The sequence below is a fragment of the Thamnophis elegans genome, chromosome 7 (genome assembly GCF_009769535.1).
Source record: "Thamnophis elegans isolate rThaEle1 chromosome 7, rThaEle1.pri, whole genome shotgun sequence".
Classification (NCBI taxonomy): Eukaryota; Metazoa; Chordata; class Lepidosauria; order Squamata; family Colubridae; genus Thamnophis; species Thamnophis elegans.
This window is the reverse complement of record NC_045547.1, coordinates 47566293-47593291: the sequence shown is the minus strand read 5'-3', so window position 1 is coordinate 47593291 and position 26999 is coordinate 47566293. Positions and strand designations below refer to the sequence as shown.

Sequence of the window (26999 nt, the reverse complement as noted above, 5' to 3'; positions counted from 1 at the left end):
CCAGCTTGATGAAATAAGGAACGAAAAGTTTTAGGCATAAATTTTCATATTTATATTAATGAAATTTTACAGTAAAGGATAATAAGAATGTACTTATAATTTAAACATATAATTAACAAAATCTCACAGTAGTTGTACAAAGCCAAATAAAAATAAATACATTGTTATGGCACTAGGAGATGGTGACGGAAGAGGATGAGATGGTTAGATAGTGTCATTGACACAATGAATATAAATTTGGGCAAACTCAGGAAGACAGTGGAGGACAAGGGGGCCTGGTCCATGGGGCCACAAAGAGTTGGACACAACCTAGGGACTGAACAACAAGCCATAGTCAGGCATTCTAACATCCTATTTTAGTGTTTCTAACAACACATTCTTGTTCAATTGTGTCAGATTTTTGCTCTAATGTTATGGTTTCTTTTTTTAAAAAAATATGTAGTTTTCCTCTGAAGGAATCTTCTCCAATTTCCACATATGAAGATTAGCAGTGTCCAAAATCCCAAACACAGCTCTGCAAAATCTCAAACACAACTAGCTTCATTAACTGAAGTTTTTATTAAATGTACTTAGTGTTCTCCTCCTCCCGGTCTTTTAACCGAATTTATGACTGGTAGGGTTTTTTCCCCCTTTATTATTTTAATGTGTGGTAGTTTTAATCTTTGTAAGTTATCCAAACTTGTCTCTCAACAAGATGGGTGGCACATAAATGAAATAAAGGAAAGGAGTACCTGAATGACATTCTCATTCACTCATCATCCAGGGGGCAAGCCCAGAGAGATCTCGACATCACCATCCGCGTTCTTTAACATCACAGTTTTTCCGTCAATTTCGACAAGAGGCACCTGACTCCAATATCCAGAATTCAACATCTCAGCATGGTGTTCGACTCCAGGAGCTGCAAAGTCTTTCTCACACAGGAGTGGGTGGAAAGCATCATATCTCTGGTGAGATGCATCCGAGCGATTGGGTCAGGGTACATCGTGTCTTTCTCCCAGTTGCTGGGAAAACTAATCTCGTACATTGCAGTGGTACCTTGGGCACATCTGCATGCGCAAGAGCTTCAATAGTTCCTGCTACCAATCCAGAGACGCAAGGCCAGCAACACCAGGAGGATGGTACGCCTCCCACCAAGGGTGGTTTGGTGACTCAGGTGGTGGCAGTTGGAAGCCCTGCATGGGGGATCCTTCTTCAAGGAACCGAAGCACCTGGTCATAACAATGGACACCAGCCTATACGGTTGGGGCGCTCAGATTCATGTAATACAGGGCAGATGGTCGTAAACGGAGCTCACCCACAGCATAAATTGGCTAGAGCTCCGGGGCGCCAGGTTAGCCCTGCGTCATTTTCACATTTTCACTAACGACATCAAGGGCCGCGACATCCTAATACTGACTGAAAACATTGCCACCAAGGCATATATAAACCACCAGAGTGGCACTCAGTTACAAGCCCTGATGGCAGAGGCGGAAACCCTAGGCCGATGGGCAGAGTGTCACCTAACATCGCTGAGGGCGGACCACATCTTGGGGGAGGACAACGTGGCTGCGGACTGGCTGAGCAGGACTACCATCAACAACTCGGAATAGCGGCTCCATCTATCGCTGTTCCGTCAGCTGTTGCAAAAGTTCGGCCTTCCAAAGTTGACCTGTTCTCCACTCCGGGCAACACGCATCTCCCCCGGTTCTTCACCAGGTTTCAGTGCCCCGTCGTGGAAGGGACAGAGGCTATCCGATGCTGCTGGCCTCCCGGCCTACTATATGCCTTTCTGCCTCTCCCCTTTATACCCTTGGTGATCAGGAAAATTTTGTCGGAGGGGGCGGAAGTGTTGCTAGTTGCACCACACTGGCCGAGGAGATCCTGGTTCGCCGACCTTGTCAGCCTGTCAGTGACCAAACACTGGCGCATACCTCAGGAGCAAATCTCCCTCTGCCAAAGGGCCATTTAACACCCTGACCCTCAGTGGCTACAATTAGCCTTTTGACACTTGAGGGGGATCTCCTGAGGCTAACCAGGTTTTCAGACAAGGTCATCCATACCATCCAGGCGTCCAGACGGCGCTCCACAGTCCGAATCTATGAGGCGACATGGTGTGCTTTTTCATCTTGGTGCCAGTCTCATCAATTTATCGCCACTTCTGCAACTATTCCGCAACTCCTGGATTTTCTACAGGAGGGACTGGACAAGGACCTAGCACCCAACACGCTCTGTCGGCAGACAGCAGCCTTGGCCACCATTCTGTCCACAGACTCATCTCTTCTGCTTAGTAGGCATCCTCAGGTTCTTCCTCAAAGGAGCTACCAACCTCAGCCCTCCTGCAATACACCAATACCCAACCTGGGATTTGTCCGTTGTCCTACAGACTCTGACCGTCACTCCATTCGAACCGCTTTGATCCATTAGTTTGCATCACTTGTCTCTCAAAACAGCCTTTCTTATAGCTGTCACCTCGGCCCGCAGGATTTCTGAGCTGGTAGCTCTTTCAGTCAGAGAGGACATTTGCATGGTGCATTCAGACAGGTCATTCTCAGACTGGACCCGGCCTTTGTTCCGAAAGTTAACAGTGTCTTCCACAGGATACAAGAGGTGATTCTCCCTGATTTTTGTCCATGACCCAGCCATCCAAGGGAGCACATGTGGCATAAGCTTGATGTTCGCCGTGCTGTGTGCATATACAAGAAAAGAACTGCTTCTTTTCTCATGTTGGAATCATTCTTTGTGTCCTTCCAGTCCGTTTCCATGGGCAGGAAAGTATCATCTTCCACCATTGGCTGCTGGATAATGGCCTGTATTAAGATAGCTTACGAGCAGCAGGCTAGACCAGTTCCTTCTCATATAACAGCACACTCCACAAGGAGCGCCGCGACCTCGGCTGTGTGGACCACGCAAGCGTCCATTGAGGAGATGTACAGGGCCACGACCTGGTCGTCACCATCTCCTTTCGTGTGGAACTAGAGACTAGATTCCTTTGCATCTGCGGAGGCCTCCTTCGGAAGAAGGGTCTTACAATGGATTTCCACTGGCCTGGACACTTCTTCCCACCCTGGGACTACATACCTTGGGTATGTCGCATGCTTGGACACTCCAAGCAGTGCCTAGGAGAATGACCATTGGCTTACCTGAATAGTCGTTCTCTAGGTGCTGCGGGAGTGTCCAACCCCGCCCTGGGGTCGTCCATAGGTGCTTATGTTACCACCTTTGAGGACATAGATCACTTGTATACATCTTCCTTTTGGGATTCATTCTTTGTTTTTTAAACTGAGCCTCTGAAGGGAGCAAGAGGCGTGGCTACACAAACTTTGAACTCAGTCCTTGGGCAGCAAGCTGAAGTTAACCCATGCTTGGACACTCCCGCAGCGCCTAGAGAACGTCCATTCAGGTAAGTCAACACTCATTTTCCCCACTAATTGAAGATATCCATTGTCATATAAGAATCTTATACACAGTATAGATCGTAAAAAGATACATAAATTGCAGTACTCAATCAACTCATACAACTTGGTTCAATAATGTCTAATATTTCTGACTTAATACCTGGTATTAACATAACATGGCATTCTTTGTTTTAAGAATTACTGGTCTCAGCATTCTTAGTAGTTAGACAAAGTGGTGGGCTCTACTGAGAACCAGAGCACTGTATGATACCTCAAGTTCTTGAAGGAAGGTGAGGTGTAAATCTAACAAACTACATAGTGTGGAAATGGGATTCTGCGTATCAAGGCTGAATACATGGGAGCAGTTGCAGCTTGTTTCTAATTTAAATATCTGATACTTGGCATTAGTTGTGATATTCCCAAATTACAAGCAATAGGAAAGAATTATCTTACAGAATGTTCTCTCTGGTTAAATATATAGAGAATAGTATTTTGTTGTTTTTGATTTTCATCCCTGCCATTCAAGATTTCTCCTCTCATTACTTTGCCCAGTTAGAATAAAGGAGAAGATAATCACTGTGGTCTGTTAAGCATTTCCTTTTGTAGGTGATAATTACATTTGTGTAGTGGGATGTGGTAATCATAAAGTGAGAACACTAGTTAAATGCATTGGAGGAAGATGGGATATGGTTTTCATAAAATGGAAGTTAAGAAACAATACCTTCAATTAAACTCAGTGTCATAGTGACTGGACACAAAAGGAACCATCCTATTGTAGGCTCCATGACTTGATTTTTCTGATTGCAGTACTACAGAGATGCAGATATTAACATATAGCCTTCTTGGTAAAATGTTACTATGACTGGGCAAAATTTTGCACATGTATCTCCATTATTCATCAGGAAAGTGGATATGAAAGTTACTTTCAGTGGATTGTTACAAAGAACGGGACATGATACAATTCTTTATATATGTTTACATGTTATGTTTGTTGTCTAATAACCTAGATTCTCTGACAAAAATACAGTTCTACAATAAAAAAGCAATACAGAGAAGCTGTTAAAAAGTAGTAAAAACCAAATATTATAAGTAACAAATTGCACAAATAGCCTAACTGCATATGATGGGTTTTTTTGATAAAAATCCATATAAGTATGAGTAATTTTAAAAACTGTAGCTAAAAAATTAAATTGCTTCTTACTGTAGAATTTGACTTTAAAATAAATGTTTAGACAGTTCTGATCCGAAGTTCAGAATCATATGCATAAGCTTTGAACTTCCTTTCCCCTCTGTTATGATCCTCAGCAATTTTTCATAAGGTTTTGCTTCCAGTTTCAATTTAACTATAGTTTATTGTTCATGTTTAAAATTGAAACAATGATTATGTAACTATAATTTATAAAAACAACCTTGAATCATGAAGTCTGAAGTTGCTTATCTCCATTATAATTAAAACTAATTTCTAGAGAGGTGAAAAGAATAAATTGATTAGTTGAATATAAAACAAGTCCTTGTGGGTATTACACTGGTACAGAGTTCAAAAGCTGAAAGTTTGTTCCTATAATGTTAAGACATACAGAAATGCATTACGATATATCAGATCAAACCTGCATAAATCTGTATAAATATAATTATGCTATTTGAATACTAGGGTTTTTTATTTTATAAATAACGAAAGGGAACAATGCTCTTTATTATCATTTAGGTGACAAACAGCATGTTTGGTGCTTCAAGAAAGAAGTTTGTAGAGGGGGTCGACAGTGACTACCATGATGAAAATATGTACTACAGCCAGTCATCGATGTTCCCACATCGATCAGAAAAAGATGTAAGTTTTTTTGTGCATATTATATTTAAATTTAAAGTTTAGGCTTAATGAGAGTAGGTTTTTATAATATTGTACAGAATTACCCCCCCCCCCCCCTCCAAACACAATTATTTTTACTATACAGTGTGATGATGCAGTAATTAGAATGCATTATTGCAGGCTGATTCTGCCACTGCCAGAACTATGATATTGACCAGCTCCAGGCTGACTTAGCCTTCTTCGGTAAAGTGGTTGGTAAAATGAGAACCCAGATAGTTAGGGGCAATATGTGCTGATTCTGTAAACTGCTGTGAGCAGCCCTCCCAAGCTCCGTTTTTATTGGCAGAGGCACCATGGACCAGTCCTTCACTGTTTCCTGGGTGGCCCCACAGGCCAGATCTGACCACCCAGTCGACCGGATCCAGCCCCTGGGCCTTGAGCTTGACACCCCTGGCTTAGAGGGTGCTGTAAAGCACTATGTAGCGAATATAAGTCTAAGTGCCATTACTAAGTGCTATAGTTATTACTCTTACTCTTATAACCACAGAGAGCTCTGCAAAATTGTAAAGGTATATCATGGTTGTATTAATGATGATAACTATGTTCTCAGTTGCTGGATAACTTTCCTCAGTGGCGTTATATAAATACAAGAAAGAAGGGGGTGGAGTTTTGGGTCAAATGCTCTTCAGTGGTGGTCCTACAAATAGAGCTGCAAACAACATCTCAGTTTCATTTCCTGCAGTGTCACTTTAGCAACTAAAATTGCCAATAGTACAAAATTCAATTAAGATATCTAAAACATCTAAAGGTAGCACTTGTATTATCTACGTGTAAAATTAATCAGTTCGGATACCTAAGAATTTTTTCAGTAAAGGTAGTCCTTGGCTTAAGATGACAATTGGGCCCCAATTTTTTTGTGGCTAAGCTAAACATTTGTCAAGTGAATTTTACCCCATTTTATGATATTTCTTGTCACAGTTAAGTGAATCACTGAAGTTGTAAAGTTAGGGTTGTGAAATGAATCTGGCTTCCCCATTGACTGTTTGTCAGAAAATCGTAAAAGGGGATCACTTGACCTTGGGACACTGCAACTGTCATAAATATGAGTCAATTGCCAGGCGTCTGAATTTTGATCATATGAACCTTGGGGATGCTACAATAGTTGTAAGTGTGAAAAATGGTCATGTCATTTTTTAGATATTGTTGTAACCTTGAACAGTCACTAAATGAACTGTTGTAAGTCAAGGGTTACCTGTGTTAAATTTCCTCAGTTACCTGAACCGATGATTTGAGGCCTGAAGCCAAACTGAAATTATCATAGGCTTTCTCTTGAGTGTATATGTAGCTGACTGGTCATTATTTTTCTATTACTTTGCTCAAGAAAGTGATATTTATAATTGGATACTAGTTGTTCACATCTTGAATGTCCAGGAAACCCCAAGGACAGAACAAACTGCAGTTTCTTTCATAGCACTGGGCATATAATGAACATTAAATAATTAAATTAATTAAATAATAAGGCATTTTATTTATTTGTATCCTATCTTTATTATTTTTACAAATAATTTAAGGCAATAAACATCAAGCATTCCTTCCTCCTTCTGTTTTCCTCACAACAACAACCCTTTGAGGTGAATTGGAGTAAGAGAAAATGAGGTCATCCAGCTTTTATGGGTACCATACTCCTTGTTATAACTTAAAAGTCCCTCCTTGTCACATAATATAATACCAGTGTTTAATGAGTTTCAGTGCTTTTAATATTTCATAACCACTATATTTTATCCTTGACTATTTTTTTAATATTTGATTTCCAATTTAGATGCTGGCATCACCATCAACATCAGGTCAGCTGTCTCAGTTTGGGGCAAGTTTATATGGGCAACAAAGTAAGAAATCTATTTTTATAATAGGCCAATGGTTGTATGTATTTGTAAGTTACCTTAAATTAGGTTCATTTAATGTAGACTTTTTTCTATTGATATAACTTTTAAAGCTGTTCAGAGTATTTAAAAAAGGTAGAGTCGTTGGAGGTCCTGCACAGCTGCTTTGAAAGCTGTCTTTGATTATCTGTACATATGTATCATAGTCAGCTGCTTTGCTTTGTCAGCAGAAGTGTCCAATGCAGACAACTGGAAACAAGCTTCAGAGCAGATGCAAAAGTGTTCCAAAAACTGTTACTACTTTTGTGCTTTAAAGACAGGTGCTTTGCTCATGTTAGCATGCAAAAACCTATTTTAATTGCTTTGTATATCCTTAATAATTTCAGCATAACTGCATCTTAAAATATGATGCAAACTTTTTTCCTGTAATATGCTTGTAAGCAGTTGTTTCAGTTGAGGACATTAAAAATGAACCCTTCATAAATAGCTTTTTTAATTTTAACACTTCTACAGAACATTCAGTTGTTCATATTAGGTTCCTATCACTTAAATTACTCGAGAATCAATAATACTATTACTGGATTATATTTTAGAGATATCTTCTCATCTGGCAGTAGGTTTTTTTTCTGTAAATAAATTGCAAACTTTTATTAGTTACAAAGGGAATATTCATGAATCATATTTTAGGAAGGGCAACATCCTCTTGGATTTTAAATAAAAACCATCAGTACCGAGGGTATTATTTTGCTGGCCCCTTCATTATAATAAAATGGGTCAGAAATGTTTCCAGATATGGGTAAATTTTAAATTGCTCCAAAATTACTTCTGCTTCTATTTAATAATTTCCATGTACATTATTAAGTTTGTAACTATCCTAGATGTCTTTCTAATTGTACTGTGAGACTGTAGGTTTTCTTCATTAGAGTTGAAGTGACATAATCAAGTGACTGTATTTGAATGATTATATTGCAATTCTTCGTTGAAAAGGGTTTTTATTTTCCATTTTTTCATTTTCATACACTCACATATATACTGTGCATAGCTGGAGCCATACAACATTAAACAATAATCGCAGCAATTCCTCTTGACAACAATACCCCAAAAAATAGCAATCCAATATACCTCTTCCACTCTCCGTACACCTCTTTCTTCCACCCCCTCCAACTTTCTATCCTCCCTCCATCATCCCCCTCTACCCTACTTCCCCTCCCCCTCTACCACTCCTCTCTCCCGATCCACTCCCTCCCTTCCTTCTCACCCTCCCTCCTATTCTCTCTCCCTCCCTCTCTACCCCTCTTTCTTCTATTCCTCTCCTCCTCCCCTTGGTGTATTTCCACTATATGTCAATGTACTTAACATCCTATTTTTACAGAGAAATTAAAGAAAAACAGTATACATGTGAAGTCGCATTATATTGAAATCTAACCCAACCTAGTATATATCCCTCCCTCCCCTCCCCCTCCCCCCCAACACCCCACCTCCCTCCCCCCCCCGACTTCCCAGAGCCCGTACACGGTATAGATTTTTAGCAAACACAGTCTAAAATATATTGAGAAAAAAGAAATAAAGAAAAAAAAGGGTTAATAACATCTCTACATTGATCTTAGCTTCTTCTTGCTACGCTAACTTTGAACAGTTTAAATCATTCCTGATCTTAAGCATAGGCTATCTGGAATTTCTTAGTCCCATATTTGTTTTGTATATAGTCAATCCATTTTTTCCAGTCTCGTTTATATCTCTCATTTGAATGATCTTTAAGATATGCCGATATTTTAGCCATCTTGGCTAAATTTGTAACTTTCAATGTCCATTCTTGAGTTGTAGGCAAGTCTTCCTTCTTCCAGTATTGCGCCACCAACAGTCTTGCTGCCATTATTAAGTGCAGAATCAAGTTAGTCTCTACCACTGTAAAATCAGTACTTATACCTAGTAGAAATAACTGAGGAGTAAACTTTATCCTTCTTTTAAAAATATTTTGCATAATCCACCATATTTTTATCCAAAATGCCTTAACCTTTTAGCAGGTCCACCATATATGAAAATATGTAGCATCGAGAGAACCACATCGCCAACATTTAGGCTGTAAATTCGGATACATAGAAGCCAGCTTTTTAGGATCTAAATGCCATCTATAGAACATCTTATAAAAATTTTCTCTCAGGTTTTGAGCTTGTGTAAATTTCACATTTCTTACCCAGATTCTTTCCCATGTATCCAGCATTATTGGTTCTTCAATATTTTGAGCCCACTTTATCATACAGTCTTTAACTAATTCTGTTTCTGAATCCATCTGTATTAGTACATTATATATCCTCTTTATATGCATTAAGCTTTGATCTCTTATTTGTTTAAACAGATTATCCTCAATTTGGATAAAACCAATTTTTTGATCTATTTTCCACCTGGCCTGTAATTGGCCATACTGGAACCATGTTTGAACTACCTTCTCCTCGTTTAATACCTCTAAAGATTTTAGTTGTAGTACCCCCCTTTCCAAAATGAGAAGCTGTCTGTAGGTAATTCTATCCTGTTTTTGTGCTATATTCATATTTTCAATTGTGTGTCTAGGAATTGCCCACATGGGTATCTTGTCATTTAATTTATATTGGTATTTTTTCCAGACCCGCAGTAAAGCATTTCTTAAAATATGACTTTTAAAATTCTTGTCCAATGTTTTGTTGAATAACAGGTAGGCATGCCAACCATATACCAGATCGTGCCCCTCAATATTTAATATTCTATCATTAGTTAAATGAGTCCAATCACTAATTACAGATAGCGCCACTGCATCATAATATAGTTTTAGGTTAGGTAATTTCAAGCCTCCTCTCTCGCGTACATCTTGCATTATTTTCATCTTTACCCTCGGCTTCTTTCCTGGCCATACAAATTTGTTGATATCCTTCTGCCATTCTAAAAGATTCGCATCTTTTTTAAGTATAGGTAACATTTCATTTTCACTTCAAGATAAGTGCAATTTCTCCCATTTTTTCATCTCTATCTGTATACTATGCCAAAGTGGTTCATAATTATGCTTATATAATTTCCCGTTTGAGGTTAAAATATTAACTCCAAGATATTTGACTTTTTTGACTACCTCACATCCTAGCATCCCTCCTAGTTCTTCCTTTTGTTTAGTGTTCATATTTATAGCTAATATTTTTGTTTTTCCTAAATTTATTTTAAAACCAGACACTTGACCATATTGATTAATCGTATTCATTAAAACCATACTGGATTCCTGCGGTTGTTCCAATATTATGACCAAATCATCCGCGAAAGCGTGCACTCTGTATTCTTGCTGCCTAATCTTGATCCCTTTTAGACCATCCAAGCCCCGTATTTTATTCAACAATACTTCCAAAGTTATAATAAACAATAGTGGGGACAAAGGACAGCCCTGTCTTGTACCTTTTCCAATTTGAAAAGAGTCTGTTAAACTTCCATTGACTATGATTTGTGCTGTTTGCTGTTGGTATATTGCTTTAATTGACTGTAAAAAGCTATCTCCTATCTGCATTTTTTGCAATATCTTCAACAGAAATTGCCAGTTAACTCGATCAAAGGCCTTCTCAGCATCCAAAAATATGAACGCAGCAGGAATTTGGTTGTTCTTTCCCAAATATTCTAATGCATTAATAATTAATCTAACATTACTTTTCATCTGTCTCCCCTGTATAAAACCTGTTTGGTCGGTGTGTATCAATTGTTGAATAACCAGCCAGCATTAACCTATTTGCTATTATTTTAGTAATAATTTTATAATCTACATTAAGTAATGAGATAGGTCTATAATTTTTTGGTTGGGTGGTATCTTGATCTTCTTTGGGTATCAAAGATATAAACGCTGTCTTCCAAGATGGAGGCACCTTATTGCAATTCTTGACTAGGATGCTTTAGGAATTCTTACCATTCCAAAATTAAGTGGCTCCTCAGAATGCTTTGTTTCTCTTCTTCATGTTCACGTGTAAGAGAACAGAGTAGTGGTGTATTTTAGAAATTTGCCTTTTTCTCTCAGACCTGTGACCTGCATGCAAGACTAGCAGAAGATAGAACGTCTGGTCAGAGCATTCAAGGGGAAATTATGATTTTGACATATAAAGTGAAAGCTCTAAGAATTTTTTTACAGCAAAGAATAATCATATCCTTAGCAGCTGTTCTAAGCTGTTGGGGAGTTCTCTCAGATACAGATGAATGAATTTGTCCCTTTAGACAACATTGTTAGCAGTGCTCCCTTCTCATTTAGGGAGATGGTAATATGCATGTCTTTTTTCATTATACCAAATAACACATCCACATGTATGTCTATATGTGTATGCATGTATATGTAAAATTTAAAGACAAATAGTCATAGCTTTAGTCCTTCCCACCTCAGCATGGATAAACATTTCATCTTATTTATCCTTTGTTGTATGCTGGTTGTATTGGTATAAATGTCTGTAGTCTTACCTTAAATAGTAGTTTATAGTTGACTTAAAATAGCACATAAAAAGCCATTCTTTTTTCAATTCCTTTTTCTGCATAAGCCTATTTTTGAAATATGTTCTTGAAGTTCTTGAAATATGTTCTTCTAAATTCTTTATCCTGTTACAAAAGAATTGCTTAAATTAGAATGAGCAATATATTATATGTTTTTATTTACTACTGTCCTTAATATTTTCATATGATCTTCTTTCTGTCTTACACTTATGGGTGTATAACACCCATGGATGTAAATAGACATCTTTAAAATATTTAATACATAAAAACAGAAAGAAGGAATATGTTTTTAAATATTTTAAGAAAGCAATTTATTTTTGTAACTTTTGAATAATATGAATAGTTTGATTTGTTACATAAATTCAAATGTAGTTTTGAATTACAAATGTATATTGCCTTGTCTGTTATTTTTCTGTCTCCAAAAAGCAGACTATATGATACATAAGCTACTAAATCTCAGATCCCTCCAGGAAATCTTCATTTGGCCTTTTTAAATTAGGGTTTTGAAGCATAGCTTGCATCAAAATTAAATGTTTATATTTGTGACCAAAACACAGCACTGTCCTACTCATATTACTCAGGAGACATAGGGGAAGAGGAATTTCACATCTGTTTCTCTTCCTTTCTCTTTGTTTCTTCCCATCTTATAACTCCCATTGCCTTTCCCCTCTCCAGAAGCTCCCTGGAGAATTATTTTAAGAGGAAAATAGAAAAAAATCCCATTATGCCAGCAGTATTCATTCTACTTGCAGATGGACACCATTGAATTAATTAATAGTACACAATAATACGTTTGATGCAAGTCTACTGTTATTGTTTAGTAAGTTGGCATAGATTTCAGCTGTGACTGTAATTGGAGTATAAATGTGTCATATCAGCTAATAGATGTTGGAAATGCAAACTTGTGATGTACTCTGCAAACTATCCTGATCTTTAAGAATTAATTGTTGATAATTGATAATCAACAATCAATTAAACAATGGGTTAAACTGTATGAAGCAGATTATTGACTAAGACATTTAGGGAATTCCTATAGACATAGAAACTATTTAGCTTGGATTTGTTCATAAAAAAAACACATTTTTGATTCTCAAGTGTTTCTGGGGGAAAAACTAAACTGCATATTTAATCCATAATTATTCTACTCAAAAATCCTTTCCTTAAGCTTTTAAATAAAAAATAAAATTTGGAAATTGAAAACGGGGAATTTTAAATCTTGTTTTCATAAAATGGTGGTATGCTTATCTAAATGTTCCTTTGATATTTATTAAGATATTGTTTTTGATTATTAAAGCAAACAGATAAGATTATCCCTTAATTCTCTCCATTTCCTTCTTTTGATTTCCCCCCCCCCCCAATAGGTGCACTAGGCCTTCCAATGAGGGGGATGAGCAACAATACCCCTCAGTTAAATCGCAGCTTATCACAAGGCACTCAGTTACCAAGCCACGTAACACCAACAACAGGGGTACCAACAATGTCACTTCACACGCCTCCATCTCCAAGCAGGTATTTATTGATAACAAATATTTCCCCAGGATATTTTCTATTATGTCGTTTTATTTCCTTAGAAGTATTTGCATTCTAGATATTTTTGAAATAATAAACCAAGTGTTTGTTTCCTGGATTGTTGCTTCTGCTTTGTGAACACGTAGGGCAAAAACTTCTAATGCAATATTGATTCTACTACAGAAAATAATTTATACATTTTGTTGAGGTAGATAGGTGGATGCTTTTAGGAAAATCTTGCAGCATTGATAAAATAGTTGCTTGGTGTGTAAGCAGCTGTATAAACTTAAAAATTAAAATACATTTAAGTAAAATAAATAAAATACATTTCATATAATGAAAGTGTTATTGCTGGCATTACTTGATGTTATTCAGGATTCCAAATTCAAGTAGGAATTGTAATTTTTGTACATTAGCTTTAGGGGTTCTTGGACTTCCTTCCTTCAGCGGCCCTGGCTGTTCCTTAACTGAAGCTTACGGACCTGCAGTGAATTTACTAACAGTTCTATTTATTAAGTAATAAAATATGTTTGCTGCAGCATCCTGAGGCACCATAGTGCACAGTCTGGGAACAGTTCTAGCCTATTAAGACCATACTGATTTTTCCAAGTTCATGTAGAGCTTTCATGGAGCATAATTGAACTTGGGAGCTCAGTATGAATCTAAAATTTCAAAAACACTACCAATTACTATTGATACAAATGAAAAAGATGGACAACTGGTGGTCTTCATTATAAAATGATTCATTTCATGTGTGTATAAAATGTCCTCTTAGAAACGATTGGCTTGGACAAAGTAGAAATAATGATACGTTGACATATTCATTATTTTTTGTATCATATTTTTCAGGGGTATATTGCCTATGAATCCTAGGAATATGATGAACCACTCCCAGGTTGGTCAGGGCATTGGAATTCCCAGCAGGACAAACAGCATGAGCAGTTCAGGTTTAGGCAGTCCTAATCGAAGTTCACCCAGCATAATTTGTATGCCAAAGCAACAACCCTCTCGACAACCTTTTACTGTGAACAGGTATGATAAATTCAGGGTAATATATCCTATGTTATATGAAGGTCATTCAGTAACACAAAGAGTTTCCATTTTCATTCCTCTCCATTCCTATGCACACTACTTTTCTGATAAAGAAGTGGAGCATATTTCAAAATGTACAACAGGCAGGTAAATTGTGTTTTGCTATGGTTTTTTCATCCCTGGAATGATATAATATCCTTAGTTCTGAGCAAACTCCTCATGTTTTACAAATTAATCTTCTTTCCAAAATTATTTGCTATATCATTTGTGACTTCTGAAGCCTGTTTTGGATTAGATTCTCTTTCATTACATTTTTCCAATCCAAGATTAAAAGATTGTGGGGGGAAAGCAAATATTAAGTAGGAATTCATGGTTTATTTTTCTTTTTTTAGATTCCTTAAGGCAGGTTTTTCCATCATTATATTAACTCAATGTATCAGTCTTGGTTACTTGTTGACTGACGATAGTAATTATTAACACTTGTTTAGGAAAATATCTATATCAAATACAATGTTTCTAAGAAACAGGTAAATAGTGTTAGAATTACTCCTGTTTCTAATAGTTTTCCTCCCGGCGTGTTTAACTTACCAATTAGAGATTCATTTTCAATTAAATGATTAAATTAATATTTGTGTTGCATCTGATCTATTATGGACAACATATTAATAAGCATATAATCTTATATTCATAACTAAGTCCTTTCTCAAGCATAGGTGGTACAAATAAACCAGTGGTATATTCCTCTTGAATTGTTTTTTATATATAAAAAAGAAAAGGCTAAATGGGAGGAAAAAACAGTTGGTGACAGTGAGAAACAAGAAGAAAGACAAAGTAGAAAGAGCCCTATTCTTATGAATTATGAGATGTGACATTAAGGAAGTATCTTCATTGTTTGTAAACCATGTAAAGGTTAGGGTTAGGGTACATAGATGATATGTACTGTTGTAACTTCCTGAAGTAGTTTTGGATTTCTTTGATTCTTAAAAGCTTGTGGGGCTGATCATGCTTACGTATCTTCACAGCTGCATTTTACTTTCAATTCTGTTTTGTAACAGATAGTATCAGCCCAACATTTTTTATGATAACCATTTGTTTCAAACAATAGCCTTGGAACACACAGAGTGTTAATTTTTAAATGCTTTATATCCAATTCAGTTTATATTTCAGGGCACCTTTTGATGCATTAACATAACAATGTGCAGTTATGTCCTGTTAAAGGTTGCAGTACTGAGGTTATAATTCTTGGATAGCATTTATGGGCTGACTCTTCCATCAGGCTCCTATCTGGTTTTGGGATATAGTCATTAAGAGTTCATAGATGGGTTATCAGCCTAGATTATTACCAGTTTAGAAAACAGAATTTAATTTCCAATTGGAGTCAGTAACTCACTTCCTATTTTAGCCAGAGTGTTTATTCACAAATGAGAAGCAATTGCTACCAACCAGATGATAACCATTTATTGCTAGTTGGTTCTATTATCAAGACAAGATATTCTTTTATGTTATCTTTAAATTGATCCATTGAGGACAATACCAGCGATGTGCTTGTTTTGTATATTTTTTTAATCTCCTGCAGGTCAAACTAAGGTGATCTATATTTATTTAGAAGATTATTTAGAGGATATATGTAAGCTTTCTTTTTTCTGTTTTTGTTTATGTTAGCATGTCTGGATTTGGAATGAATAGGAATCAGGCATTTGGAATGAATAACTCTTTATCAAGTAATATTTTTAATGGAACAGGTAAGCCTATTTTAAATCCTCATTCTTTAGAGTTTCATTTGGAAGCTTATTGTGTGTGTATTTTATGTTACTTTCTCAGTATTTGTATAGGTATTCATAGTCTTCAGTAGACTTCATTTTCATAAGTGAAAGAGGTGATTCTGCCAGTTTTTCCATAGCCCCTTATATCCTTTGCCCTCCAGTTTTAATAATGAACCAAATCCACTAATCCATATGTTGCCATAGATGTCTAGTATCTGCAAAACTGAATGAAGCAGAATGTAACAGTTCTGGAATCATGGGCTTTTTGTATTTATTTATTACATACATATATACTGCCCAACTCAATTTGATCATGTTATTGGGCAGTATACAATAAACAAACCAAAGGGAAATTCAAATTACAATTAAATCTATAATATAAGCAAAAAAAAGTGTCTGCTTATTCCCAGCTAGTAGATATTCTCACACTACCCAGGAACAGAAAAGCCTAGGTTGAATATCTTGTAGTTTTTGGATCACAAGTATTAGTTGGTTTTCATAGGATAGGAAAGGTTAATTGAGGTCATTTATTTCTATGCCCTGCTCAGTGCAGGATCTGCTAAAGCCTTTTGGACAGATGCTTATCCTGCCCCCAGCGAAGAGGACATGCTACTTTTTGGGGCAGCTATTCCACTGGTTCACAGTTCCTATTGCCAGGAAGTTTCTCGTAATATTTAACTTGACTCTCCTTTCCTGTACTTTAAGTTATTGATTCAGCTCTTGTCTGAATATGGGATAATAGATTTCCTCTTTAGGAACCTGAAGACTGCTATTATGTACTTCAGTCTTCTCTTCTGTGGGCTAAACATGCACAGTTTTTTAACTGTTTCTCATAGGGCTTGGTGCTTTCATCATCTTAGTGTTCTCTGATGCACTCCCATTTATCAGTCTTTTTTTTAAAAAAAAAACTGTGATGCCCAGAACTATGCAAAATACAGTAGTGTGGAAAAACTATTTCCCCTGATCTGGACTATATGCTCTTGTTAATATGTTCCAAAATAGCATTTACCTTTTCAGCAACACTTCATCACACAGCTGGCTTATATAATATATCTATAAGATCTTTTTCACATGAACTTTCCCATCTTATACTTTTGTGCCTTTCTCAGATGCAATTTTTTACATTTCTTCCTGTTAAATTTCATCCTGTTTATTTTTGAGATCCAGTGTTCAAACCTATTTAGATCTTCTCTTTCTCTTCTGAAGTATTAACTATTCCTCCCAGTTTTGTGGTATCATAAATTTTGATCATCATTCCCTCAGTTTCATCGAGGTTATTATTAAAAATGTTGAAAAGCACATTGTCTAGCACAGAGCGCATTTGATACTACACTCTAATCTAATATAGATGGCCAATGAAGGTGTAATTTCACTTCTGAAAGTAGACATATAAAATATGAGCTTCTCTGCCTTCTGTTCATCATCCATCACCAATTTATCTCTTTCTGCTCACAGCAGACCTTATTTTGCCTTTTTGTTTCTGATGTACACCTCACCCCCTCCAAAAAGCCTTTTTGTTGTTTGAAGTATTTCTTTGCAAGCCTCCGCTCATTCTACACTTTAGCCTTTCTGAAACATACCCTACAGTTTCTGCTGATTGCCTTGTATCCTTCCTTACTGCCATTCCTTCCACTTTGTATCCATATCCCTTTTTCTTTTTAACATTTAGACAGTATAAATGTATCCACATGTTCTCTTAAGATGTCTCCAGTTTTTCCTTCTGGTACAAATTGTTTATACTTGTGCCTTCGGTACCTTGTTTAGTAGGATTTCCCATTCTTTCCAGACACTTTTCTCCTCAGGATTTCAAGCCTGATCCCTCCTACCTTCCGTCTGAATTCAAGAAATCCAGTATACAAGTCTGACTCTTCTCTATTCCTCCTCCCCCTGATATCATGAACTCAAGGATAACCTGGCCATTTTCTCTCAAGGTTCCTGTCACCTTCACTTCTTCAATTCCTCCCTGTTGGTAAGGATTATGTCTGGGATATCTTACCCATTTGTTCTTTCTACCATCTTCTGACAAGTGAAGTTGGCAGCAAGATAGGACAGGGATTTCTTGGACCTCTGACTCTTGGCATAGATAGATTTCCAGCAGATATAAACATATTTGAATTCTCCTGTTTTTAGTATCATGTGCATAAGGCTACATAAGGCTAATACTTATCTTTTAAGCTTGTTTCTTTTAGAGGCTAAATCACTATTTGTTCTTTCCTTCTCTCTCCTCTACCCCATGTCTTCTTTCTCCCAAGCTACAGGTATCATAACTTGGAAGAAATGGAATATAATTATCATTAAGTTTCTACAGAATTGTGTATTTATGATATGTATGTATGGTTCTCCAAATACATTATTGGACATTTATAAACTTAAAAACAACATATTTTATTTTAGATGGCAGTGAAAATGTTACAGGACTGGATCTTTCAGATTTTCCAGCACTAGCGGACAGAAATAGAAGGGAAGGAAGTGGAAATCCAACTCCATTAATAAACCCTCTAGCTGGAAGGGCACCCTATGGTGAGTGTGAATCTGGTGTCCTTACAGTAATGATAATATGATATCTTAATAATTAATAACAGCTTTTGCTAAATGTAACCTTTGGCCTAGGGTTATTATTTATTTAATCTGTCTTTTGCCTGAGAAATGAAGGTTCCTAAAAGAAAATTGTGTGTAAGTTATTTAGCTGCCACTCCAAAGCCTGTTTGCTGTTAGTAAATGCATAGAATCGAGTGGAATTTTGAACAGACAAGTTTAAAATTGTGTGGGTTCAACACACCCAATACATCGGCTCTGTCACATATCTGGTACCAAAGGCTTGAACATAAAACCAGATCTTCAGGGCCTTACAAAAGGCCAGCAGGGTGGAGACCAACTTAATCTCAGAAGGAATGATGCTCCAGAAGTCAAATGTCATGGCATAAAAGGATCTTTTTCAACATCTTGCTATCTGATACTTCTTGGCTGATGGTGCTTACAGCATGTCTCTCCTGCCAGAATGAAGGACACATAGAAATGAATGAGAAGAGGTGGTTTTGTAAGTAACCCCCCCCCTCCAGCCAAGTGGGACTTTAAAGGTAGTCACCAGCACCTTTAAAGATGACACCAGAGCCTAGAAAATTAATTTGGAGTAGTAGTTAAGGCACAAGACTAGAAACCAGAAGACCGTGTTTTGTTTCCACCTTAGGCCCAAAGCCAGTTGAGTGACTTTGAGGCAGTCATTCTCTCTCAGCCCAAGGAAGGAGGCAATAGCAAAACAAAATATTTCTTTGCAAAACAAAAAAAAATGCAGGGACTCATCAGAGGCAATAGGAGGCAAATCTAGATGTCCTAGTTATCATGGTATAGCTATATTGGTGATAAAGGTAGGAGCCCAGAATAGATTAAGATCCTATTGTAATACATATGAAATACTAAACGGTAAATATAAATAGTTTTTCTTGTTCTCTGCAAGGAAGAGTAACAGAAGGCAAAGACTTAGAATCAGGACAAGCTAATTTCAGAATAAGAAAGGATTCCTTCACACAATCCATCACTCTAAACTTACAAAGGTTCAGCATGAGAGGACTCGGCTGATATAGCCATTTTGTCCACCTCTACCTTGTGTATCCAATGTGTGTGCATAAACTATACCTTTGTTCTTAGATATAATTAGTTTTAGTAGTTCAACCGTGTATTTTCTTCTTACAGTTTTATACTTTCATTTAGTTACTATAAATCATTAGTACAATTTGGAATATTACAAATTTTGTGACTATATTGTAGTAATGTAACAAAACAAATTTGAAAAATAATTAACTGCTAGTGCTTTTTAAAACCTAATTTACACATTTACATTAAATATATATATTTCTTTAAAAATCTTGTTAGCTTCATAGATAAAAATTATAATGTTTTTGACTATTTAAAGAAATCAAAAACTGAATAGGGTCAATATATTCCTCTAAACTCATTATTGTTTCTACAAATAGAAGGTTTGAGATTGATATTTTACTTTTTCTATATTTGTTAAAGTAAAATCATATGCTATGGAAATTTTTTATCAAATTGTAGTTTTACTTACTCAATTTACGTCTCTTTCATTTTCAAATATTTTGAGGTTCACTTTCAACATGAAAATTAAAATCCATAATAATAAAATAGTACAAATAAATTGAAATAAAATGAAAATGAAAACTATTATAATTTAAATAATTCAGTGTGGTGTATTTATCTCCCAATGTAGTTGGGATGGTAACAAAACCAGCAAATGAGCAAACCCAGGACTTTTCAATACACAATGAAGATTTTCCAGCATTACCAGGCTCCAACTACAAAGATCCAACATCAAGTAATGATGACAGTAAACCTGTAAGTTTGCCGTAATTTAAAGAAAAAACAATTCACACATACACACACATGAATGTATGTACTATATGTATGTATTATGTATGTATTTATCTTTAAGAAGGCAGTTAAATCATGGGTAAAAGCCTTAGCCATAAAAGCTGGCTGGATGACTTTGGGCCACTGACTCTGTCTCAGCCCAACCCACCTCAGAGGATTGTTGTGGGGAAAATGGGAGGAGGAAGGTGTGTTGGGCTTGTTTGCCGGCTTGAGTTATTTGGAAAAATAATGATGGAAAATAAAGGAACAAAGAAGTAAACCAGTCCTCCTTGCCCAACCATATCAAATAACAGAAGTAATTAGCAAACATGGGGACAATATTCTTCTGCTGTATTTATTAATGGAAATTTGCCCAATTTCCATTTGCTTCACTTCTGGTTAAAGGGAACCATTCAGAGAAATGCTTTAGGAAAGCAGTTCTCATAGTGTGAATTGGGGACTTCTGTGGGTCTCCAAGATCCTTTCAGGGGGTCTGCAAAGTTAAATAAATACATTATATTAATATTTCTTAATTTTAAGTTTTCATACAGTACATATAAGCCATGTAAACCAAAAGTCTTTGGAATCCTCAATCGTATTTAAGAATTTGAAGGGGTTAATCATAGTCTCTCTCTGTTTGGCGTGTCTACTTTATCCAGTAAAATACATATGGCTTTGCACAGACCCTGGATTAGAAACCTAAAAATAGCTGAATTCCCTGAACAGAACTTTAATATTGGGAGGACTGAAGTTTAATTTATTGTCATTAAAACCATTAGTAATTCCAGACAATATTATCTATTATCTATCTATCACCCTTGAATTGTACACAATAGAGAAGCTGTTTGTTACTAACAATGTATTGATACATGGATGATCTTACTTCATATAAATATTGAAATATAAGAGATGAGAGAACTTCCTGTAGGATGCTGTTTTGTAAACACCAGTTAACTAAATTAGCTGGTCATGTATTTTTTTACAATTTTTATATTGATTTTTTTCTTTATATCTCTTAACAGAATTTGAATACATCAGGCAAAACATCATCTAGTGCAGATGGTCCAAAATTTCCTGGAGATAAAAGTTCAACAACGCAAAACAATAACCAGCAGAAAAAGGGGATTCAGGTGTTACCTGACGGTATGTTTGCTAAATCTGCTGTTTTTTTTACTAATGTAAATTTTTTTACTAATGTTTCATATGACACTGGTTCTGTATTATTAGATAATACTCTGATTTATGTTTTCTAGGTCGGGTTACCAACATTCCACAAGGGATGGTGACAGACCAGTTTGGAATGATTGGTTTGTTAACATTCATCAGGGCAGCAGAGACAGACCCTGGCATGGTACATCTTGCATTAGGAAGTGACTTGACAACTTTAGGTCTCAATCTCAATTCTCCCGAGTAAGTATTTTCAAATTAATATCATTATTTAATATAAATTAGTCACTTATTTTTGAATAACAACACTTCCAAATTATTTACTAAGGTAAACTAAAAATTAATTAAAATATGCATTCATGCAATTCGCTTCAAGATGTTAATATATAATTCAACAATATTTTAATAAATTGGGGATAATATTCATAAAAATAACACGTCAGAAAAACCACAAATTTGTGATATCATAGAAGTGAATACATCCCCTCACATTTGGTAAATATTTAAGGAGATCTTTTCATATGACAACACTGAAGAAATGACACTTGACTACAGCATAAAGTAGTGAGTATACAGCTTGTATAACAGTATAAATGTCCCCTCAAAATAATACAACAATAACCATTAATGTCTACTCAGTACATAATCCACTATAACATTTTTTAACAATTGATTATCTAGCCTCTGTTTGAAGACCAGTAGTGAAAAAGAAATCACTTCATATATGCAACCTTTTTCACTAGCTGGCAACATATTCAGTCAGGAAGTTATTTGTTAAATTGCATCTGAGTTGCAGTTTTCACCCTCTGGTTCTGGTCATCCTAGCTTTGTCTGAGCTACAAACATGCTACGTATCTTCCCACCTTCCTCATCCAAGCTAATTGATAGAAATGTTGAATAGTACAGAACCAAAGCAATAGTCCTGTGGCATTTCGATGAGACTTTCTTCCAAGTTGAAATGACACTATTATGAGGCATTTTTTATGTAGTTTCTCAGCCAATTGTGAGTTCAGCAAAAATTATTTTACTCATATTTTACCACTATTTATGAATAAAATGAGACTATCAAAAGTTTTGCACAAGTAGGGTATGGTTGCACCATTTTTTGATCCAATTAAGTTTATATCAGATTAATAAAAACAAATTTCATTCATATTTTAATAGTTATTCCAACATATATCTTTTTCAAATATTGAAATAATGCTAATTTAGTCACAATCAAAAACTAATATGACATATGATTAATGATACGCATAAAAATAATATGACTAAAAAAAGTGTTAGTTTGTTGATAGTTGTATGTTAATAATTGATTGCTGCAACAACATGTAATGACAATGACAAAACAGTAACACGGTGAAACATCAACTTAATACATTAATTTTAGGACGGGATTGTCTATAACAGGGGTGTAAAACTGGCCTCGCCCACAGGCCACCCCAGCTCCGTGAATGGGGAAAATGTCATAAAACGACATCACAGCAATGTGATGCCACGAGTTTGATACCCGTGGTCTATAACATCTCAATTCTTTCAAAAATATAAGAGTCAAATGACAGAAGTACATTTATTAATTCAGAATAAATTATGAGTTGCATTATTTGTGATTATTATGATTGCCAGAAGTTGGTATTATGTTGTATTGACATAATGGCATAATTTCTTCAATGACAACATTATACCACAATATAGAATTATATTTAATTGCTTCATCTGGCCTACTTAGGATCTAACAAAGTTACTTGTTATTATCAATAAAGTATTGGTAGTATTGATAAGAGAGTATTATAGTATATAGCAATTCGTGAAAATAATTAAGTCATTTTGGCATATCTTTTTATACTGAATATTAGGTTCTAATTTAATATGTAAATATTGATACATCCTATTTTGTTAAAATTAATCACAGATTTCTTCTAGTATTGAATATTATTAAATATTTTCTCACTATTTCTAATCAGTGTTTTGTATTTATTGTAATATCTAATTCTTGGTATTAATCTAGTTCCAGATAATCTATTTAAATTAGATAGCGTGCAAACCAGCCTCTGTTTTTATATTTGAAGAAACAGCATTTTGAGAAGGAATAATCTTTATCAATTATATATATATAAATATTTTCTGTACAGAAATCTTTACCCCAAATTTGCATCACCTTGGGCTTCTTCACCCTGTCGACCTCAAGACATAGGTAAGGTTGATCAATTAATATATCTATTTTTAACTTGATATACTCTTAATATTCTTGAAAATCAGTATCATGAGTTAAGAATTAAATCACATCTCATTCCCTTATCCAGACTTCCATGTTCCTTCTGAATACTTAACAAATATTCACATTAGGGATAAGGTGAGTATACTTTATGGTCCCTTAACAGAATAAAGTAGAAATAAAAAAAATTCTCAGGCTGTTATATTTATGACAATCTGTATATATCGTATTAACATCTAATGGCATAAATAAAGTGTCATTCTGCAGTAATATTAATTTAATGAGCTGTTTTTTGGATGAATATATGTAAATTGTTTCCAATGCTAAAAAAAAATCTCTATATAATTGCTAAATATTATTCCTACATTTTCCTTTTATGGTATGCATTTATTCTATATTTTAGAGAAGTTTCTTTAAAATATAAAGTATCTTAATAAATAGTTTTAAAAAGTTTTATTAAATAAAATTATTTCATTTGCTCTTAGTTTATATTTTGGAAGAATAGATAGACATTTTTTATTAACATACATTCTACTTTAACAGTATAATCAATCTATATATTGTACAGTTTTGCTATTTCCATTGAAAAAGTATTACTGTGTTTTCGGAATTTGCATGTATGTAAAAAATGGCAGTCTGATGAAGTACTTAAAACAATTATATTTGCAGAAGATTTATTTTATCAAAGGCCAGAATTCTAATTATCTACAGGCAGAGTACAGAATTATAATGGTCTGATAGAAAACAAGTTCTAAAGTAAAATTTTTCTAATTCTTACTCCCAAATAAGTAAATTATAGTAGGATACTTCACACACTGACATTATTGCATTAAAGTAAAATATATACTTGGATAGTGGTTCATAATGCACATTCTCTTAGATCCTGTTCAAATATAATACAAGTATGGATGCTGCTTGTCATCTCTACTTAGTTATGCCTGACAGAAGAATAGCTAAACAGACTAGGAAATCTTTACCGCTGTTTTGTCTGTTATTATATCAGTACTAAGAGGTTTGGTTTCAATCTCTCCTAACTATCAGGAATTTTAAGTTATGTGTGTGGTAATGATTTTGGTTTATTGAGAAATAGTACTTCTGGTTTAGGTTTAATACTAATGGACAGAGATTCTCTGGTTTGTTTTACCATTCTTACTGAACATAGCAGTGCGTACCAGTGCCTGCTGGGAGCACCAGGTACCATTCTGGTATGGTGCTCCGGAGGGCCCGCCTACTCGCTCTCCTTACCGCTATTTGAGCCGATTGGGGCATTTGTGCACGCTCACGGAGTGTACGGTGCCTGCGCAGTGCTCCACTGAGCAGCTGGAGCATCGCGGGCGGTGGGTACGCATGTGCGCGTTGCACACGTGCTCATGGTGGGCACCTGACCCAGTTGCAGCGTACCTGTTGCAATGGGATCCGGAACCCACCACTGGAACTTAGGTACCAGAATAAACATTGGGGAAATTTAGGGAAGCCAATTAAAAATTCTGGCAGCCCTTCTGTCTCTTACCAACTACATAGATGTATATGTGTAACATCAAATAATTAATTCATTTCTAACATCTTTATTTTTTAATCATCTTTTAGTAATATAAATAAAACTTAAATTGGATTTTGAAAGTCTTTTTTTTTCTCCCTTTTCAGTTGGCTGCAATAAAGCTTGGTCGCTATGGGGAAGATCTACTCTTTTATCTCTATTATATGAATGGAGGAGATGTATTACAACTATTAGCAGCAGTAGAGCTGTATGTCATGTTTTAGTGAATTTTGTCATAGAGGATATTCAGATTCACTTTAAAATCATGAATAGCTTTTCTTTTAAAAACAAATTACTCTAGTATGCAAATTACTGTAGTATGGAAATTCAAGCAAAAACTATTCAATTTCTTTAAAAAAAAACCTTCTACTTGTAGACTTTCTTCATGGTGCAGAAGTATGTGAGGCGTATGGAATCTTTTAGATTAGTAAACATGCCTGGAGTTTAGAAAAGACATTATGGATGCTCACAAAAATGACTGCTATTCAGCAGACTCCTGTATTTATAAATAGTCAGTTTTGATAAGTGTTTCTTTTTTCTATAAAACTCTCAAATATTGTAAGGCAAGCAGCTCCAATTTAAATATTTAAATATTTCCTTCAATGAACCTACCATTTTATTTAGGTTAAGTGCTGAAAGGAAAATTATAGTATAAAAATAGTTTTATAAGCTATTGTTGCATATAGAACATACTTAATATAGTTGTATAGATAAAGGTATTTTGTTAATTCTAATTTTGCTTTTTAACAAATTTAAATCAGTCCAGCTAATAGAATCTTCTTTTTCCTGATTGGATGACGAAAGATTTAATCGAGACTGGAGATACCACAAAGAAGAGAGAGTATGGATTACCAGAGCACCAGGCATGGAGCCAACAATGAAAACCAATACATATGAGAGGGGAACATACTATTTCTTTGATTGTCTTAACTGGAGAAAAGTAGCGAAGGTATTTTTTTAGATAGATCTTTAAAATACATGTTATTTATTACTGTAGGGTTTTTTCATTAAAGATTCTTATTTGGGAGTATGGAGTCTTTTGGATTAGTAAACATGCTTGGAGTTTAGAAAACACACTACAGATAATTGCAAAAAAATTACTGCTATTCAGCAGGCTTCTCTATTTACTGAGACATGCTGACTAGTACTAGTTTAAAATGCAATGACATCTCATTTCTAAAAATTTGTACCAGGTGAATGAAGGTGCATATATGGTGGAAGAAAACTGTTTTAAATTTATTTAATGTCAGTTGCCTTGGGTCAGTTTTCATGCACTGTGTTTTTATTTCAACTGTAACTGATCTTTTATTTCTATGGATCAGAAACATATCCTGACTCCCTACTAAATGAAGCTTATTTTTTTGTTTTCAATATGCTTTTTTTTTTAATTAAACAGATACGGGATGAGCTGATTCAGCTGAGGTAATACAAGCTTTGTGTTGTGAAGTTATCTCGGATTGATCTGCATCTGTGAACCCTGAAGAAGTAAACAGGGTTCTCTGTGCTATTAGCTTCTACCTATAGATTAGTTTCTTGCTGTATCTATTTGGTGAAAGTATAGGAAGATGAGAAAATGCTGGGTAAATGCATCCTTGAATGAGGAAGTGATGCCTTCCACTAGAAAAGGGGATGATGTCTTGCATCTCAAGAAACAATAGCTCGAACTAGCAATTGGCCATTCTCAGACACCATTCTCTTTTTAGGGACATTAGCAGAGATTGAACCATAGTTACAAAGAACCTGGCTATATCAAATCAACTGATTTTAGTCAGGATTCAAGCCAGACTGCCATGAGAGATTGAAACCATATTGTTTAGTCTCATTGATGGCCTTTAATAGGGTCAGGATAGATGGATTTGACTTATCTTGATGGC

At 35.5% G+C, this 26999-nt stretch overlaps 1 protein-coding gene across 4 annotated transcripts in view; it reads left to right on the top strand.

The window, feature by feature from the left end:
- The window catches only part of CNOT2 (CCR4-NOT transcription complex subunit 2), a 76510-nt gene that overhangs the window by 44921 nt on the left and 4590 nt on the right, over window positions 1-26999 (top strand). For all 4 annotated transcript variants that reach the window (XM_032220917.1, XM_032220918.1, XM_032220915.1 and 1 more), the window contains 13 exons: window positions 5080-5202; window positions 7001-7067; window positions 12902-13049; window positions 13899-14081; window positions 15744-15823; window positions 18239-18364; window positions 20070-20194; window positions 21232-21352; window positions 21463-21619; window positions 23506-23567; window positions 23677-23726; window positions 25233-25333; window positions 25930-26074. In XM_032220917.1, coding sequence (XP_032076808.1) covers window positions 5092-5202; window positions 7001-7067; window positions 12902-13049; window positions 13899-14081; window positions 15744-15823; window positions 18239-18364; window positions 20070-20194; window positions 21232-21352; window positions 21463-21619; window positions 23506-23567; window positions 23677-23726; window positions 25233-25333; window positions 25930-26074 — 1476 coding nt within the window. In that variant the 5' untranslated portion in view covers window positions 5080-5091. The remainder of the gene's footprint in view (window positions 1-5079; window positions 5203-7000; window positions 7068-12901; window positions 13050-13898; window positions 14082-15743; window positions 15824-18238; window positions 18365-20069; window positions 20195-21231; window positions 21353-21462; window positions 21620-23505; window positions 23568-23676; window positions 23727-25232; window positions 25334-25929; window positions 26075-26999) is intronic.